Raw genomic sequence first — 16,541 nt, 5'->3', positions numbered from 1 at the left:
TGGATGGATGGATGATAGATAGATAGATAGATAGATAGATGGATGGATGGATGGATGGATGGATGGATGGATGGATGGATGGATGGATGGATGGATGGATGGATGGATGGATGGATAGATAGATAGATAGATAGATAGATAGATAGATAGATAGATAGATAGATAAAGTGTTAAAGTCAGTAATTCTATATAACTATATAGTTATAATTCTATATAAAATAGAATATAGAATGCTTTAATTTGTCATATATACATATACAGGTGTACAGTACAACGAAATTCTTTCTTTGCATATCCCAGCTTGTTTAAAAGCTGGGGTCAGAGCACAGGGTCAACCATTGTATGGCACCCCTGGAACAGAGAGGGTTAAGGGCCTTGCTCAAGGGCCCAACAGTGGCTGTATGGCAAATCTGTGATTCGAACTCTCAACCTTTCAGTTGATAGCTCAAAGTCCTACCCATTAGGCTACCACTGTCCCTAAATATAGTATAGTATACTCTATACAGTATATAGTATAATTCTATGTAGTATTCTATAGAACTGAATAAATTCAACAGCAAAAGTATTTTAGAAGAAATCTGCTATACATGCAGTTTGTGCCAGAAATATTGAGACTTGTTTTCAACATGCAGAAAAAAGATTCAAAATTATGAAATTACCCTAAAAGTGTAAAGCTTTTTTTATTGAATTACATTTATTCCAAGAGGTGTGGTAAAGTGGCACAGTATTTGTTATTAGTCTTGCACACAGCCAAGCTGCTCAGGGTCCAAGGTTCAAACATCACTTACAATCACTAACTTTGCAGAGTATTCCAGTTTTTCTCATTTTCATAAAATGCCCTGTGATGTACTGGTACCTTGTCCAGGCTGTATTTATGCCGTGGCCCAGAGTTTTAAGGCAGTACTGGACCACCTCAATCTTGACCAGGGTAAGGTGAATAAAGGAATTAATAACTGGGCATCAGGGTGTTTCAGTTGCCTCATTTCAGTTTTCTTTAATCTTTCATATGTTAATAAATTGGCATGTACCCCATGAACTGTTGCATAAAAATTACTAAGCATAAACTAAATCATGAAGAAAAAATTCTAGCAGTAATAACTGTTAAATGATTTGGTTTAAAAACCCCACAATACTTGTTTAACTATTCTGGGGACTCCTTTGGTTGGCTACCAGCAGCAATTTATTTTTTAATAATTTAAATTTACAGATATTTCAAATGTTTGTGATTTTTATATACCTGTTATTCATATAGGTTAATCCATGTGTGCAGCCCTTATGAATAACCTTTGACTAGTATTGTAACAAAAAAGTTGGACATCACGGCATAAAACCTGCTACTACATGGTTACAACAGTGCTAAAAGATTAAAATGCATGTGCTACCAAAACAACTAAGTATTATGTGTAAAATATGAAAACCTAAATATCTAAGAAAGTCCAGTCCCAAACAAATAAGATGTGCTTGGCTTAATCATGAGTTTATTTAACACTCATATGTAAACATAAGGTTTTTTTTTTCACAAATGTCCATAATGAGACTTTTGTCATATTAAGCCAAATTGGTCCTCTTTAGTGTGACTTCCTAACCATTAACTACTGTATAATCATTATTTGCTTACATGAATTTCCTGAACCTATGACATTTTATTTATGTCATATTTTACAAATAATAAATACAAGACAAGGCAAAGTGACTGATAGGGAGCTTTATTTCAGATGTTCAACCAATTCTGTTTTACAGTATTGTTTTGTTTCTTGTAATGGACACTGGCTTCCTTCAAATATTTTAGTACTCTTCACCCTCTTCCTCTCCCTCACCCTCAACAGAGTCGACTCCCACCTCCTCATAATCCTTCTCCAGAGCAGCCATGTCCTCTCTGGCCTCTGAGAACTCACCCTCCTCCATGCCCTCACCAACATACCAATGCACAAAGGCGCGCTTGGCGTACATCAGATCAAACTTGTGATCAAGACGAGCCCAGGCTTCAGCAATGGCTGTGGTGTTGCTCAGCATGCACACAGCCCTCTGCACCTTGGCCAGGTCTCCACCTGGAACCACAGTGGGAGGCTGGTAGTTGATGCCCACCTTGAAACCAGTTGGACACCAGTCCACAAACTGGATGGTGCGCTTGGTCTTGATGGTGGCAATAGCAGCATTTACATCTTTGGGCACCACATCACCACGGTACAACAGGCAGCAGGCCATGTACTTGCCGTGACGTGGATCACATTTCACCATCTGATTAGCCGGCTCAAAGCAGGCGTTAGTGATTTCAGAAACAGAGAGCTGCTCATGGTAAGCTTTCTCTGCAGAGATCACTGGAGCGTAGGTGGCCAATGGGAAATGGATACGAGGGTAAGGCACCAAGTTGGTCTGGAACTCTGTCAGATCCACATTAAGGGCACCATCAAAACGCAGGGAGGCAGTAATGGAGGAAACAATCTGACCAATCAGCCTATTTAAGTTGGTGTATGTAGGACGCTCAATATCAAGATTTCTGCGGCAAATATCATAAATGGCTTCATTGTCCACCATGAAAGCACAGTCTGAGTGCTCTAGGGTGGTGTGGGTGGTCAGGATGGCGTTGTAGGGTTCCACCACAGCTGTGGACACCTGGGGCGCTGGATAGATGGAGAACTCCAGCTTGGACTTTTTGCCATAGTCGACAGACAGACGTTCCATCAGCAGGGAGGTAAAACCAGAACCAGTACCACCACCGAAGCTGTGGAAGACCAGGAAACCCTGGAGACCTGTGCACTGGTCAGCCTATAAAAAGAAGTAAACATATCATATGCTTGCCTTATATGATAGCACATAATTTCTGCATTGCTAAAAAAGACGTTTTTTAAATACCCACCAGTTTACGTATCCTGTCCAACACCAGATCAATAATTTCCTTGCCGATGGTGTAGTGACCACGTGCATAGTTGTTGGCAGCATCCTCCTTTCCTGTGATCAGCTGCTCAGGGTGGAACAGCTGCCTGTAAGTTCCGGTGCGGACCTCATCTGGAGACAAAGATCATTTTAATTAGATAACATAGCAGACCAGCACAAACCATAAACCTTCATTACATCCATTAATTTTAATTTAACACTTGATCCTGGTCAGTGTCATGGTGAGTTCAGAGTGTGTTCTAGAAACACAAAATGCAACATGCCAGTCCATCACAGGGCACCACACATTCACATTTTTGGTGAATAAGGCTAGAGACCTACTCAACATGAATATGTTCATGTCAAAGCCATTTTATATTTCTCTCTCAGAGCAAATTTGACAGTTCATACATACATTTATGGCACTTTGTCTATTCATTTTCTCTCACAAGTAAACTGTCAAGCAAACGTGGCTTTGGAACTGATTCGTGAAAGAGTATTACCCCTTAATTATTTGTTTATAACCTTCACAGTAACCAAGGAATGCACGGTGAGGTATGTACTACAGGACTCAAGCTCATACTACGTTGGACTCACGTTAGCATTCATGTTTGCTTTTTTTTGCATTTCTTTTTTTCACTAGGTTTCTAGTCTTGAATGTAAATCCTACCTATGACCGTGGGCTCCAGATCCACAAACACAGCTCTGGGGACGTGCTTTCCAGCTCCAGTCTCACTGAAGAAGGTGTTAAAGGAATCGTCTCCACCTCCAATGGTTTTGTCACTGGGCATCTGTCCGTCAGGCTGAATGCCGTGTTCGAGACAGTAAAGCTCCCAGCAGGCATTGCCGATCTGGACTCCAGCCTGACCCACGTGGATAGAGATGCACTCACGCTGTAGAGAAACAGAAAGTTTTGAGTATGAAACATGAAACCATTTTAATAAAAGGGTTTTTTTTGAAGGGGGGTGTTTGGAGGCTAAGTGTTTTGTAAAACATACATAAAATGCTTAATAAGTATGTTTACTAGAAATGTCTTGAAATATATTGACATAGATTTTGATTTCCCTTTCTGGTTGATTCTGGTGTCATGCCAAAAACACTGGGAACAATGAATCCTAGAAAAGGCGCCTCCCTTTGCTTTTCCAATTGATCTGATATGATTTTATAACCCTGCGGGTGTACCAATTATACAAATGTAAGCCATAACTAAAACCCTATTATCTTTGCTAATGTTCTCTTTTGCAGCAGCCTATTAGGTAAAGGAAATGATCTCATCATCACTCACTGGTGACCTCCATTTTCCCCTCGAGCATTGGGATCCATTAACGGCTGCAGTGGGCGTACCAGCATGAATAGTGTATGATCACCACAGAGCCTACTGAAACCTGATATCTGCTTTAAAGATAACGTTTCCGTGAACATTGGGAATTAAACTAATTTCCGCTATAGCCCACCGGCATGATGGCACTTAAGAAGTAAGACCAAGCTGACAGGATGGGTAAAACTGGTATGTACTTGGGAGGCTGCTGTCATGCTATCATTTTCCTCAAGGATATTAAATGTAGTGTGGAACTGGTTACACGTGCATTCTTTATACCACACACAGAAATACATTTCCTTTGTTGGTGATGCACTTTCTGCATCACTTCTCTAGCAACCATGTCTTATTATTGTCAACAATGAATTTATAACCCTTGGAAAATATTTGACTATAACTTTATATAGCATTTTGCAAAGCAGGTTTAGTGTAATGTCAGTAATCTTAAACTTACGTAGTCTATTAGTTTTGACATAACTTTAAAAAGGTTTCCTTGTTAGTACCTTCAAATAAACTGTCCCGTTTTTTCACGTGTACGCATTTCAAGGTAATCTATTATTTTGATTAAATATCACTGGGGTCACAGTCACTGGTGTAACAGTGAGCCAGTGGTAGCTCAGTGGTTAAGGTACTGGACTAGTAAACAGAAGGTTGCCGGTTCAAGCCCCGCCACCACCAAGTTGCCACTGTTGGGTCCCTGAGCAAGGCCCTTAACCCTCAATTGCTCATTGTGTTCCGCTCTCTGTGTAAGTCGCTTTGGATAAAAGCGTCTGCTAAATGCTGAAAATGTAAATGTAACACTAAATGTCTGTAACACCACTGACACTAGAAAGGTGTGTATACTGCACAAACCCTTTAGCAATTAAAGGAAACCAGGAGTAATATAGGAACACATTTTATCTACCCACACCAGGAGTAATTTAGCAATTTATTAATTTAACATATTTTTGTGAAAAATTGGAGTACCCAGATGAAACATTTTTGAATGTGCAGAACTTCTCACAATGACCAGAGGTGATAGTCGAACCCATGGCCTCATAAACGAGCAATCATGCTGTCCCCATACCAGCAATAAAGTATTTATATAAAAATGTTGTTTTTTTATAAAGCTTTTGTATAATATCAGTAATTACAAATATACATATATTTTAAGTTAGGCTTCTAAATATACTGTATATGTGTAACTCTGAGCTCTGTTCTTCTCTGTTTCAAGAGTTAATAAGTGATGCTAATAAATATTGTTTTCAATTTTTGACAAATGTATTTTCCCTCTGTCAGGAAAATGTTCCTGAAACCTCATTTATCATACAGGGCAAACAAAATATAAGTAATAACTAAAAATCAGTCTCACCATTGTTCCTAATGCTCTTAAATGTGAAGATACGAAGAGATTCTGCGCAGAGGTCTTACAATTCGACAACCAAGGGGTCGTTGTAAGAAGAATGAGCTATTCACTGCGCGAACATCCCAATTTATAAACACGTCGCCCTGGTTACGTGGTCTCCTGCATTTCTATTAGTGGAGCTGGAGTAAATGTGCCCGGTTACTGGGCAAAGTCTGCTTACTATTGGCTGATAAATAGAACTGCTGAGAAAATGTCCCACGCAGAGCCTCACCCAGTTACCATCTCAAACACTGACACAGCCGTTTTACTGCAGTGCATTGTTTCATTGTGTAGTCTGTTTATACACAACAACACCGACGTTTATTTAACTTTTCTCTGATTGACTATTGTTTAACCAATGGTTATAAGTTTGATTTGGGGACAGTAATACTAGAATCAGTAATGTGGAGTGTTAAAGAACCATCCCACCTAACTGTATAGAGCTAAAAATATTAGATTATATTAAAAATTTAGACAGTTTAATAGTCATAATATTTGTGTCTGAATTATTGGAACATGTAATTTACCATCTAACATTCTGGCATTACATTTTCATTTCTTTATAGACTAGAGCAAGTGATGTCTCTAAGCCACTATAAACAGGGCTAGCTTGACTGCACAAAGCAAGCCACAGTCATGGGGTGTGTTCGAAAACCTATGGAGCTGCCTTGCTGTCTTACTGTCTACATAGGCAGCTGACTTAGTAGAGAGGATTTTAATAAGTTAGTGACTTAAAAGGCAGGTTATTCGAACGCACTACTTAGACAGCGATTCCATCGGGTTTAGCATTTCACGTTTAGCATTTAGCATCTCGCCATTAAAACCAATAAACTGAGGTAGCACGCTAACGTCAATATAACATCTTCCTTCATGTACCGATAACGGTTAAATTTCCTGACAAGCCCAAACTTGCAAATAAAAACACTCGGTACAAGTTTATACAAGTTAAAAATCAGTAATATTTTATTTACGTTTGAAAATAACTCCATTCGTTTCTCCGCCCCGTCAGCCATGAATGCTGGGATTGTCTTGATCACTAAGGCAGCGTTCGATGCTCACTCGTTCTTGAGCCAAAATAACATTGAAATAATAAGATGCCTCAGAAGTGTGGATTTTAAGGCATCTAGGATTTCGAACAGCCTCCTTCTCGGGAGCGTGCACAGGATGACGTAAAATGCTGCCTATGTAGACAGCACACTAGCTTTTCGAACACACCCATGGTCATGTAATGACTGTGAACAGTGTCACCTTTATAAATGTGTCGGTGTTTTTTGTACAGAATAGTTTCTTTTCCTTTTTTAAATGAACAATAAACACTGGGAGCAAGACCACAGTACATTCTGGACAGGACACCAGTTCACCATCAGCAAGCCATATGTGCTTTATTATCTTTAAAACACTTTAATACCCAGAGAAAACCCAGAGAATGATGCATCTATGAACCTATTGCATTACAAGCTGAGTCTCCCATTTTCCATCTGTTACCTAGGTGGGGTAGTCCGGGTCCTTTCTCTGTGGAGTTTTCATGTTTCCCCCCGTGTCTGCGTGGGTTTCTTCCCACAGTTTAAAGACATGCAGTTCAGGTGAACTGGAGGTACAAAATTGTCCATGACTGTGTTTGACATTAAACTTATGAAATAATGAATCTTGTGTAATGAGTAACTGCCATTTCTGTCATGAATGTAACCAAAGTGTGTAAAACATGACGTTAAAATCCTAATAAATAAATGCATTTGTTACCCTGGGTAGTTTCGGTTAGTCAAAACAGCCCTATAAAATGTGTCAAAAACAATAATCATTCATAAAAAAAGGGCCTTAACACAAGTGATAATTTCTAACTCTAATGATAAGTCGATCATTTTTAGATTACATCTGTAAACATAAACTGTTAATCAGACGGTTTTAAATTTTTTTACATCTGAGCTTTAATTTGGCTAGTCTTAGACCATGTGAAGGATTTGTAGAAGATCCTAAAAACAACAGATTTGTGTATTTTTGCACTCTTGAAATTCTCCAAGATATGGTGGGTAAATGAAGTTACCAAACTCAGGGTAAAGGAGCTGATATTTAGGCCTAAGCGTAAAACACACAACCCCCAGTGTCTTCTTCCTGGCATCTGCTGTTGCTAGGAAATGAATAGGGAGGTTGCTTAGTGACCTGGCGGTGTCCTGGAGATAAAACACAAAACAGCATGAGGCCCCATTCTTTGCAACCACATTGTTTAAGGCTTAAGGTCAAACCCTGGGGTAAAATTCAGACGGGGACATGTGGACAGTGCTCCTCCTCCAGCGTTCTGTCCATAGGCTGTAATTAATCTCTTAGCTACTCAAACACAAACATTTTACAGCTGTTCTTAACATTTCTTTTACATTACATTACATTTACTGAAGACTTTTATCCAAAGCAACCTACAACTATGGCTGAATACAATTTAAGGAACTGAAATTAAAGGGCCTTGTCCAGGGGCCCAACTTGGCAGTGTTGGGGTTTGAACCGGCAAGACTACTAGTCCAGTACCTGCTAAACTCTAATGCCTAACCAAAAACAATGAGAGCATGGCAAAATATACTGGGGACAGGAAATTAGTCCATCACAAGGTATCACACAGTCAACTTGCTCACTTATGCCTACAGGTAAACCTTTGGAGGGTGTGAGGAAACATGGAGTACCTGGTAATTATTTTGAGCCACATTACCTTTTCAGACTGACCACTATTAATTCTATTTTAGAATTTATGTAGAGCAGCCCAAAGTATCAAAAAGAGCCCAAGAATGTTGCACTGTGAGGGCAACTACAGTACAACACTATGACAACTTGTTCCATGCAATAAAAGCTTCAGCCAAATGAGCTCTCCTAGATGACTATAAAAAAATATAAAAAGAACATAAAATAAAGAATGTAATAAAACCTGCTTCAGTGTTGTGTTGGTGTATTTGCTAAGTCTAACCTACATTAACCAGATGTTTAATAATTCTAGTGTATTGTGAGAGTTAGGTGATCAATCAGGCTTGAAATGAACGTTGACTAAGGAAATGCATCACACAGTCTGCCATGGTTACTAGCTTGTAAACACTGTTCAGCTTCTGCAACACCATTTAAGGGCTTTTGTTTGTCTGTTATGTATATTTTATGAATTTCTGCACTTTATTGCAATTCTCTTTCTTTCATGTATTAGTGTTGACGTGTCTGACTTTTGTGGTAGTAGACTTGTTGCTAACAACAGATAACTATGAGTTATCTATGATACCCATATAGCATATGCATATTATAAATGACTGTAAATTGCAGTGCTTCAAACAGCTTTTATAAAGATTAACATTTTTATTGTACATGACGGCCTCCAACATTATGATGTTTTTTTTGTCTTCTATTGAAACATCAATTTACTGCCAACACATGATGTAATTTCAGCCCATTACTACGACAAATTGCACTCTTTCCAACTTTCCTCATTGCTTGGCATGTCTAATTTCTGTCTCTGGAGAGCAAAATATTCACGAAGTGAAGCCAATTAGCGGAAGTGAAGGAAATAGTTCAGACAAATGATAATTGCTAATACATTAAAACACTACTGTGGTTTGTAACTCGTAGCATGGCCTCAGTCTATGAAATAATATGACTGAGACAGTTTAAAGAAAATAAATTGTGCAATCTGTTAGTATTAGTGTCTAACAAAGCAAACAAAAGCTTAGAACACAACAGCATTAAGGGAGAACACAAATACATTACCAGCAATGCAGCATTTCAAAAATGCTGCATTCTAGGGTCGCTCACACTGGAAATACTCTTCGACCCACTAGGGGCAATTTTGACTGGCTAGTAGCTGCCTGCTATTGAAAGCTGCTGAACAGCCAAACTGCCTACACCAGAAAGCTTTGTTTCGAATAAAGCTCTCTTCTCTTAGTTCTTCATCTTCAGTGTCTGCTTCTTGCTTTACTCGTGGTTTTGTTGCAATGTTAACAGCTAGAATTATAAGGCCACAAGTGGCTGGGAGTATTTATGGTGTAAGCAACCCTCAAATTCAGCGTTTTTGAAATGTATTTTGTTTTTTTAATAAAGCATTTTAAAAAGCTCACTATGAGCTACAATGTCACTTTAAGTGCACACAAAAGATGGCAGAAGACCAAATGAGTTCAACAGCTTATGTTTGGTGTTTGCTATCCATGGGCAACCACTTCTGCCTCCTGCCTTTTCTTCCCTATTCTCATCTCACCAACTGTTTAAATTCTTTTATGTATGCCAGCTGCTAGGGCCAGTCAATGGAATGCTTGGCTTGACCACAGTTTATTTTAAATTTATCATGATCATAGTGTTTCATTCTACAAAAACTACCATAAAAGTGACATTTGTATTAAACAGCTCTGTTAAAGAAACTAAATGCAAACAATCCTAGGGTACATACATTCTATATGTTCCCATAATTCGATGTGATCTATAATTCGATGTTAAAAACAAAGGTCCTTTGATGAAATGCCACAATGGAACCACTTAAAACCTTAAAATCTTTTAATGGATTTAGTTTTTTTTTCTTAAACAGCTTTTCATAAAACCAAATATATAAGCTAAATGTTATTTAAAAAGAAGAATAATCAGAGTACACAATCAGGAAATTCTGAATATTGTGTAGTTTATTATTATCCAGGACGTGCTGTTTTAGCAGTACCCTACTATGTATCCCAAAAAGCAGTGTCTCATTGCTCATTTGACAACAAATGACATAATTACTGTAAAATGTAGGGCAGAGGGAGGCAGGATTGATGGGAGGACTGCATGAACATGAGCTTAGCTCATACTAGAGGTAAATGTAAATACATTTCTGGAGATTTTTTGGGTCACAAAGAAGCAAGAATATTCTTTTAATGGGCATATACTCTATTGCCCCATTAATAAACATGAAATCAAAAACATCACTTGCAAAATCATTAGAAAGTTTAATGAAATTTTGTTTAACTGACCTGGACCAATAACATATAAAAATATGACATTTAACATGTGTATAAATGTGCTGTAAATGTGTTTTATATCACTTGTGTCAATCAAGTGAGAAGACTTTATTTAAATGATATACAGATGCGGAATGATAACAGTCTTGCGGAATTCATTTATTTATTTTTCTGAATGCTTTATCATGATCAGGGTTGCCATGTAAAGAAAGGAATACATCCTAGTCAGGTCTATTACAGGGCAACAAACATGCCTATTCACTTACTCACACATACAGTAGGTGCCAACAGTCTGAGACAACCAGTGAAAAAGTTTAATCTTTAAAAAATGACGGTTATTCCACACAAATGCAGATTCGTCTCATATTCGCACTTTGATGACGTCTTACTGCACCTCTCAAGCCAAGCGCTAAACAAAGTGGCTGTTCATTGTTAACTTGAAATTAAATAAATACTCTTTTTTTATCTGAAGACGTTGAGTTTAAGGTTAAAGTTGAGTTTAAGGGTGCAAATTTCTTGACGAAGGGCGTCGAGTTTCAAAGATTTTGAGTTTCGGAGACGTCGAGTTACAAGGTGGTACAACTGTAGTTTGCATCGAGTGGATAGCAATGACACAAAATAAGCTCCGCCCATGCGCTACAGACCCAATAACTGACCGTTTAGCGCGCAGTGATTTCGTTAGAAATAGACGTCATCGGCATAACGGCTCCGCCTCCTTAAGTAGTTCGGTCTTCGTCCTCGTTTCACATCGCGCGCCCAAACCGTTTCTTTATCAAACCCGTAATTGTGCTGCTTAATTTCTCCTCCGTTCACTCAGTTTCTGAAGAATAATGGTGAGTTCTGAGCTTTTAGGTTTCTCTGAATGACGTTACGGTTTAATATTGTGTATATTTTAGATGTTTGGGGCTGAAGAGATTTTGGCGGCTTTTCCCGGTTTTTCTAAGATGGAGGAAGAGAGTCGAGAGAACTGCGTCTTATGCTAACGTCGGTTTTTTTTAAACCAGTTTAAACGTAAACACCTAGATTATTTTTGCTTAACAGCGTAATTAAGCTTAATTGCATAAACAAATCAGTCATACAACTAATAACATGTATTTATGTACAATGATCTAAAATAATATGACATATTTAGTGTTATTAAATGAAACAAATATGCATTTTAATGACAAATTTTAAAATCTAGGTTCCAGGCTGGTTAAGAGACTGATTGCATAGCTTAGTATCTTTTTACATTTGCAAATTTTACATTTGCTACAAGTTGTATTTTAAACCCTGAAACATTTGGAGCTGATTATTATGTCCTTGTGAAATAAGTATATATATATCTTTAAAAAAATAAGATATCTGATCTGCACTGTATAGTAAAGTAACATCATAGCAGTTAGTTTGCAGACTCACTTACAAACACACAACTGTTCAATCATGTGCTCATTCACTGTCTTTTGAGTTTTAGATGGTATTCTCCAGGTCTCTGGTTTAATCTATTTTCCACTCAAAAGTAGGTGAACTATCATTCTAAATCACCCTTAGATTTAAATCAGTGTGGCTGGACCCAGAATCCATCCCAGAAACATTGGAAATGGACCTATAGTCTGTCAGCACGCAGTGACCCTGACCATTCTGAAGAGCCTACTAAAGATCTAGATTAATAGTAGCTTATTTAGGTGAACATTTAATGATTCTTCTGCTCAGCTCAGCGGTCTCCAGTTTGCTTCATAGTGCTGATTATGATCTATTTTGTGTGTCCATACCATCTTTTTTGGCTTGACTGAATAGCTGTCATGTTGACTGACCAATCAGTAATCAGAAGTGCATTCATATTTACATTTGGGAGGGGAAATTTGCACACATTAAAATGCACACTCATGCACCATTTGTCCATTCACTGAAGGGGGCTTTTGGATAAAAGTGTCTGCTGAATGCCACAAATGGGTGGAGACTCCTAACAGCTGCTGAGTCCTAAGTCTGGCATCTCCAATTCCTGTGGGATCTGTCAAGTGCTAATGTAACATGGAGTTCTGTTTGAGACTGGCTGCCACCGCTGCTGCTTTATAGACAGGGCTACATTATTAAATATTTTTGAATCTTTTTGGGAGAGTCTGTCATTTACTCGAACATAATGATGCTTGTATAGTCATCAAATATGTTTAAAGAAGGCTTTCTCTTGGTGCTACCCCTGTTAAACAACCTTCACACTGTTGAACAGCTCTTTCAAAACAATAAGTTGGCCAAAACAGACACCACTTCACTAGCAAAGGCCCATTATTTTCTGTGCAAGTTGTTATTCCTCATTTGTAGTTTTGCTTCATGTGTTTTGTCAGCCATTTTGATCAAAAGAGAAAGAATTGCTGTGTCTGATGTTTTCATCCTGTGGTGGTGTTGGGTGGGGCCATCCCTTGGCACCGTATTTGCTTTTTCACTCACCATGAATAGAGGGCATTCTGCTGACTTCAGGTTTTGTTATGCTGGCTATGCAGCCCTGCTGTTGTGTAGTCATCCCTACATCAGCAAGCAATCTTAACTATGGAGTATTTTGATCTGGCACAATGATTGGTGTGCACAAATTTTGAATGTTTTATGTTTCTCCACAGCGTGAGTGCATCTCTATCCACGTGGGTCAGGCTGGAGTCCAGATCGGCAACGCCTGCTGGGAGCTCTACTGTCTTGAACACGGTATCCAGCCAAATGGACAGATGCCCAGTGACAAGACTATCGGAGGTGGAGACGATTCCTTCAACACCTTCTTCAGTGAGACTGGGGCTGGAAAGCACGTCCCCAGAGCTGTGTTTGTGGATCTGGAGCCCACGGTCATAGGTAGGATATAGATCTTACTGCTTGCTAGTTGAGCTGGTAATGAAGCTTCTTTATATGAATAATTTAGTTGTTGTCTCCAGATGAGGTCCGCACCGGAACTTACAGGCAGCTGTTCCACCCTGAGCAGCTGATCACAGGAAAGGAGGATGCTGCCAACAACTATGCACGTGGTCACTACACCATCGGCAAGGAAATTATTGATCTGGTGTTGGACAGGATACGTAAACTGGTGGGTATTTATAAAATGTCTTTTTTAGCAATGCAGAAATTATATGCAACCATATAATGCAAGCATATGATATGTTTACTTCTTTTTACAGGCTGACCAGTGCACAGGTCTCCAGGGTTTCCTGGTCTTCCACAGCTTCGGTGGTGGTACTGGTTCTGGTTTTACCTCCCTGCTAATGGAACGTCTGTCTGTCGACTATGGCAAAAAGTCCAAGCTGGAGTTCTCCATCTATCCAGCTCCTCAAGTATCCACTGCTGTGGTGGAACCCTACAACGCCATCCTGACCACCCACACCACCCTAGAGCACTCAGACTGTGCTTTCATGGTGGATAATGAAGCCATTTATGACATCTGTCGTAGAAACCTTGATATTGAGCGCCCTTCTTACACCAACCTGAATAGGCTGATTAGTCAGATTGTTTCCTCCATTACTGCCTCCCTGCGTTTTGATGGTGCCCTTAATGTGGATCTGACAGAGTTTCAGACCAACTTGGTGCCTTACCCTCGTATCCATTTCCCACTGGCCACCTACGCTCCAGTGATCTCTGCAGAGAAAGCTTACCATGAGCAGCTCTCTGTTTCTGAAATCACTAACGCCTGCTTTGAGCCGGCTAATCAGATGGTGAAATGTGATCCACGTCACGGCAAGTACATGGCCTGCTGCCTGTTGTACCGTGGTGATGTGGTGCCCAAAGATGTAAATGCTGCTATTGCCACCATCAAGACCAAGCGCACCATCCAGTTTGTGGACTGGTGTCCAACTGGTTTCAAGGTGGGCATCAACTACCAGCCTCCCACTGTGGTTCCAGGTGGAGACCTGGCCAAGGTGCAGAGGGCTGTGTGCATGCTGAGCAACACCACAGCCATTGCTGAAGCCTGGGCTCGTCTTGATCACAAGTTTGATCTGATGTACGCCAAGCGCGCCTTTGTGCATTGGTATGTTGGTGAGGGCATGGAGGAGGGTGAGTTCTCAGAGGCCAGAGAGGACATGGCTGCTCTGGAGAAGGATTATGAGGAGGTTGGAGTTGATTCCGTTGAGGGTGAGGGAGAGGAAGAGGGTGAAGAGTATTAGATAGGGAATTAAAGATGAACCCTTAAGTATTTGAACAAATTTGCTATTGTAAAGTTGGTTCCAGAATGTGTTTCGATATTGTTTTGCCAGTGTTCTTGTGAAGTTTTCCAGGCATTTTTTAAACAATGGCTGAATAAAGTAATGTGACTGATGTGTGTTATTTATTTTTTTGTTAATTTGACTGAATTCATTAGATGTAATTTTACATGATATTAATGTAGAAAAGGACAATTAGAAACCACTTACTGTGTACTGTGTGTTGTATAATGAGCACCCTCTTTTGGTTATCGTAGTAGATAAAAAAAAAAAAAAACAGCTACACTGGATTTCTAAAACTGGCCCATAAACATTTTAACATCACTTTCCTAAACCATGGAAGTCAATAGTCCCCACTGGGGTTCTAAAAGCCTTTACTCATCTGAAATTACTTTATAGGAGATTTTGGTATCTGCTTTTAGGATTTTGTGCTCAAATATCAGGCCAGGCAATGATATGTTGTTAAGAATGCCTGGTTTGCATTCAGCTCTACAAATGATTGAATATTGTGCAACGCTGGAGAAGCTAAAAATCCCAGGGTAACATTGCTTCATGCATTAATTTACTTTCACCAATTGCTTTATTCTGGTCTCTATTGTGAAGGTATGTGGACATTCCTCCTAATTTTGTTCAAGTGTTTAAGCTGCACCCAAGTGTGTAAATCTATAAAGTCTCAAACTTTGCAGCAACAGTTTGAGAGATGCCTTTTGTGCAATAAACTGAAGACTTGATTGTGTGCCAGGTCTTCCTGTCCGATGTATGTAGAAATTACCACAGCATCATGGTTTAGTGCTAATTTGATACCTCAAGGTCTAGAACACTTGGTTTAGCACTTCATTTAGAAATTAGCTCAGTTTAAATTGGGTGATGCAACTTGGAACAAGACAATAACCCAAATGAAATCAACAATAGAATGTTGAAATACCAAATTACTCCATCTGGTACAAGGGGAAATGTTGAAACACAACGACCTAATTGTTTAAACAATGGGATGGGGGGGGGGAAAAGTACATCCGAAGATAGAATTGTTCTCTTTTCATCCTAAGACTGCATTTAAAAACAGTCACACTGGCTTGTTTACAGGCATCATGCTGCTTGTTAGTCATGCACACAATATCCATTCATTTATCACTATTGTTTGCTCACAGACGAACAACATGGCGGACCTCTGTGCTCAGGTGTTATCATCTTATATTACTAGGACAGCAGTATAGGGGGAAATGTTATTGTCTGTATTTTAACCACTTCAGCCAAAATGGACCCCATGCTTATTTGGCTATTTCTATTTCACGCATTAGGGCACCACACAATCAACTATATTACCCAAAAATACAATCGTAACTTATTTGTCAATAAACAATATATTTGTATTAACACATAAACTGCATATCTTTTGGGATGTGTATAAGTAAAACTACTAATTTATAACATTTTAAAAATATTTCTACAAATAGCCTTTGTGACTCAGGGAGTCTGGTCACACAACCCTGAATATGTGTCTCAGTCCTTCTGCATCCTGAGCCAATTACGATTCAGTTCACGTCCCATCAACCAATCAGCTGCATGGAAACACCTCCTATTGGGCGGTCAGAAATTGCTCTTAACCCTGTTAAGTCCTAATACATTTACAGATGCACTAATAAAAAAAAGCGGACATTTTAAGGGTTACAAATCTCAGCCTTGAGTATGTACGCATAGGTATAGGAAAACATTTTAAAATGTGTTTTGCCTTTTTTTTTTTTTAATAAAGATATAGAATTTGATGCAGATAATCTATGGTTTTTATTGTGCTATATATGATTTTTATTATACTGAGTTTTTAGATGGTTGGCAAAATGTTTACCACGCTACTGTAAACAGGGCAGTTGTAG

General features: G+C 39.1%; 2 protein-coding genes across 2 annotated transcripts; one reads left to right on the top strand and one right to left on the bottom strand.

Annotated features, from left to right (window-relative positions):
- Positions 1-1,690: 1,690 nt before the first annotated feature.
- Positions 1,691-5,616, bottom strand: tuba1a (tubulin, alpha 1a). Its single transcript, XM_063015038.1, has 4 exons — positions 5,544-5,616; positions 3,545-3,767; positions 2,858-3,006; positions 1,691-2,766 (listed from the first exon to the last, which is right to left on the bottom strand). The coding sequence occupies exons 1-4, from the start codon at positions 5,544-5,546 to the stop codon at positions 1,786-1,788; spliced, it is 1,356 nt and encodes a 451-aa protein (XP_062871108.1). The 5' UTR covers positions 5,547-5,616; the 3' UTR covers positions 1,691-1,785.
- Positions 5,617-11,224: 5,608 nt separating this feature from the next.
- LOC134333143 (tubulin alpha chain-like) lies at positions 11,225-14,785 on the top strand. The gene is made up of 4 exons (XM_063014994.1): positions 11,225-11,352; positions 13,111-13,333; positions 13,414-13,562; positions 13,654-14,785. The coding sequence occupies exons 1-4, from the start codon at positions 11,350-11,352 to the stop codon at positions 14,632-14,634; spliced, it is 1,356 nt and encodes a 451-aa protein (XP_062871064.1). The 5' UTR covers positions 11,225-11,349; the 3' UTR covers positions 14,635-14,785.
- The last annotated feature ends 1,756 nt before the right edge of the window (positions 14,786-16,541 follow it).

The sequence above is a fragment of the Trichomycterus rosablanca genome, chromosome 19, assembly GCF_030014385.1.
Source record: "Trichomycterus rosablanca isolate fTriRos1 chromosome 19, fTriRos1.hap1, whole genome shotgun sequence".
NCBI lineage: Eukaryota > Metazoa > Chordata > Actinopteri > Siluriformes > Trichomycteridae > Trichomycterus > Trichomycterus rosablanca.
The sequence above is the reverse complement of the archived record's forward strand: the minus strand, read 5'-3'. Positions and strand labels throughout refer to the sequence as shown.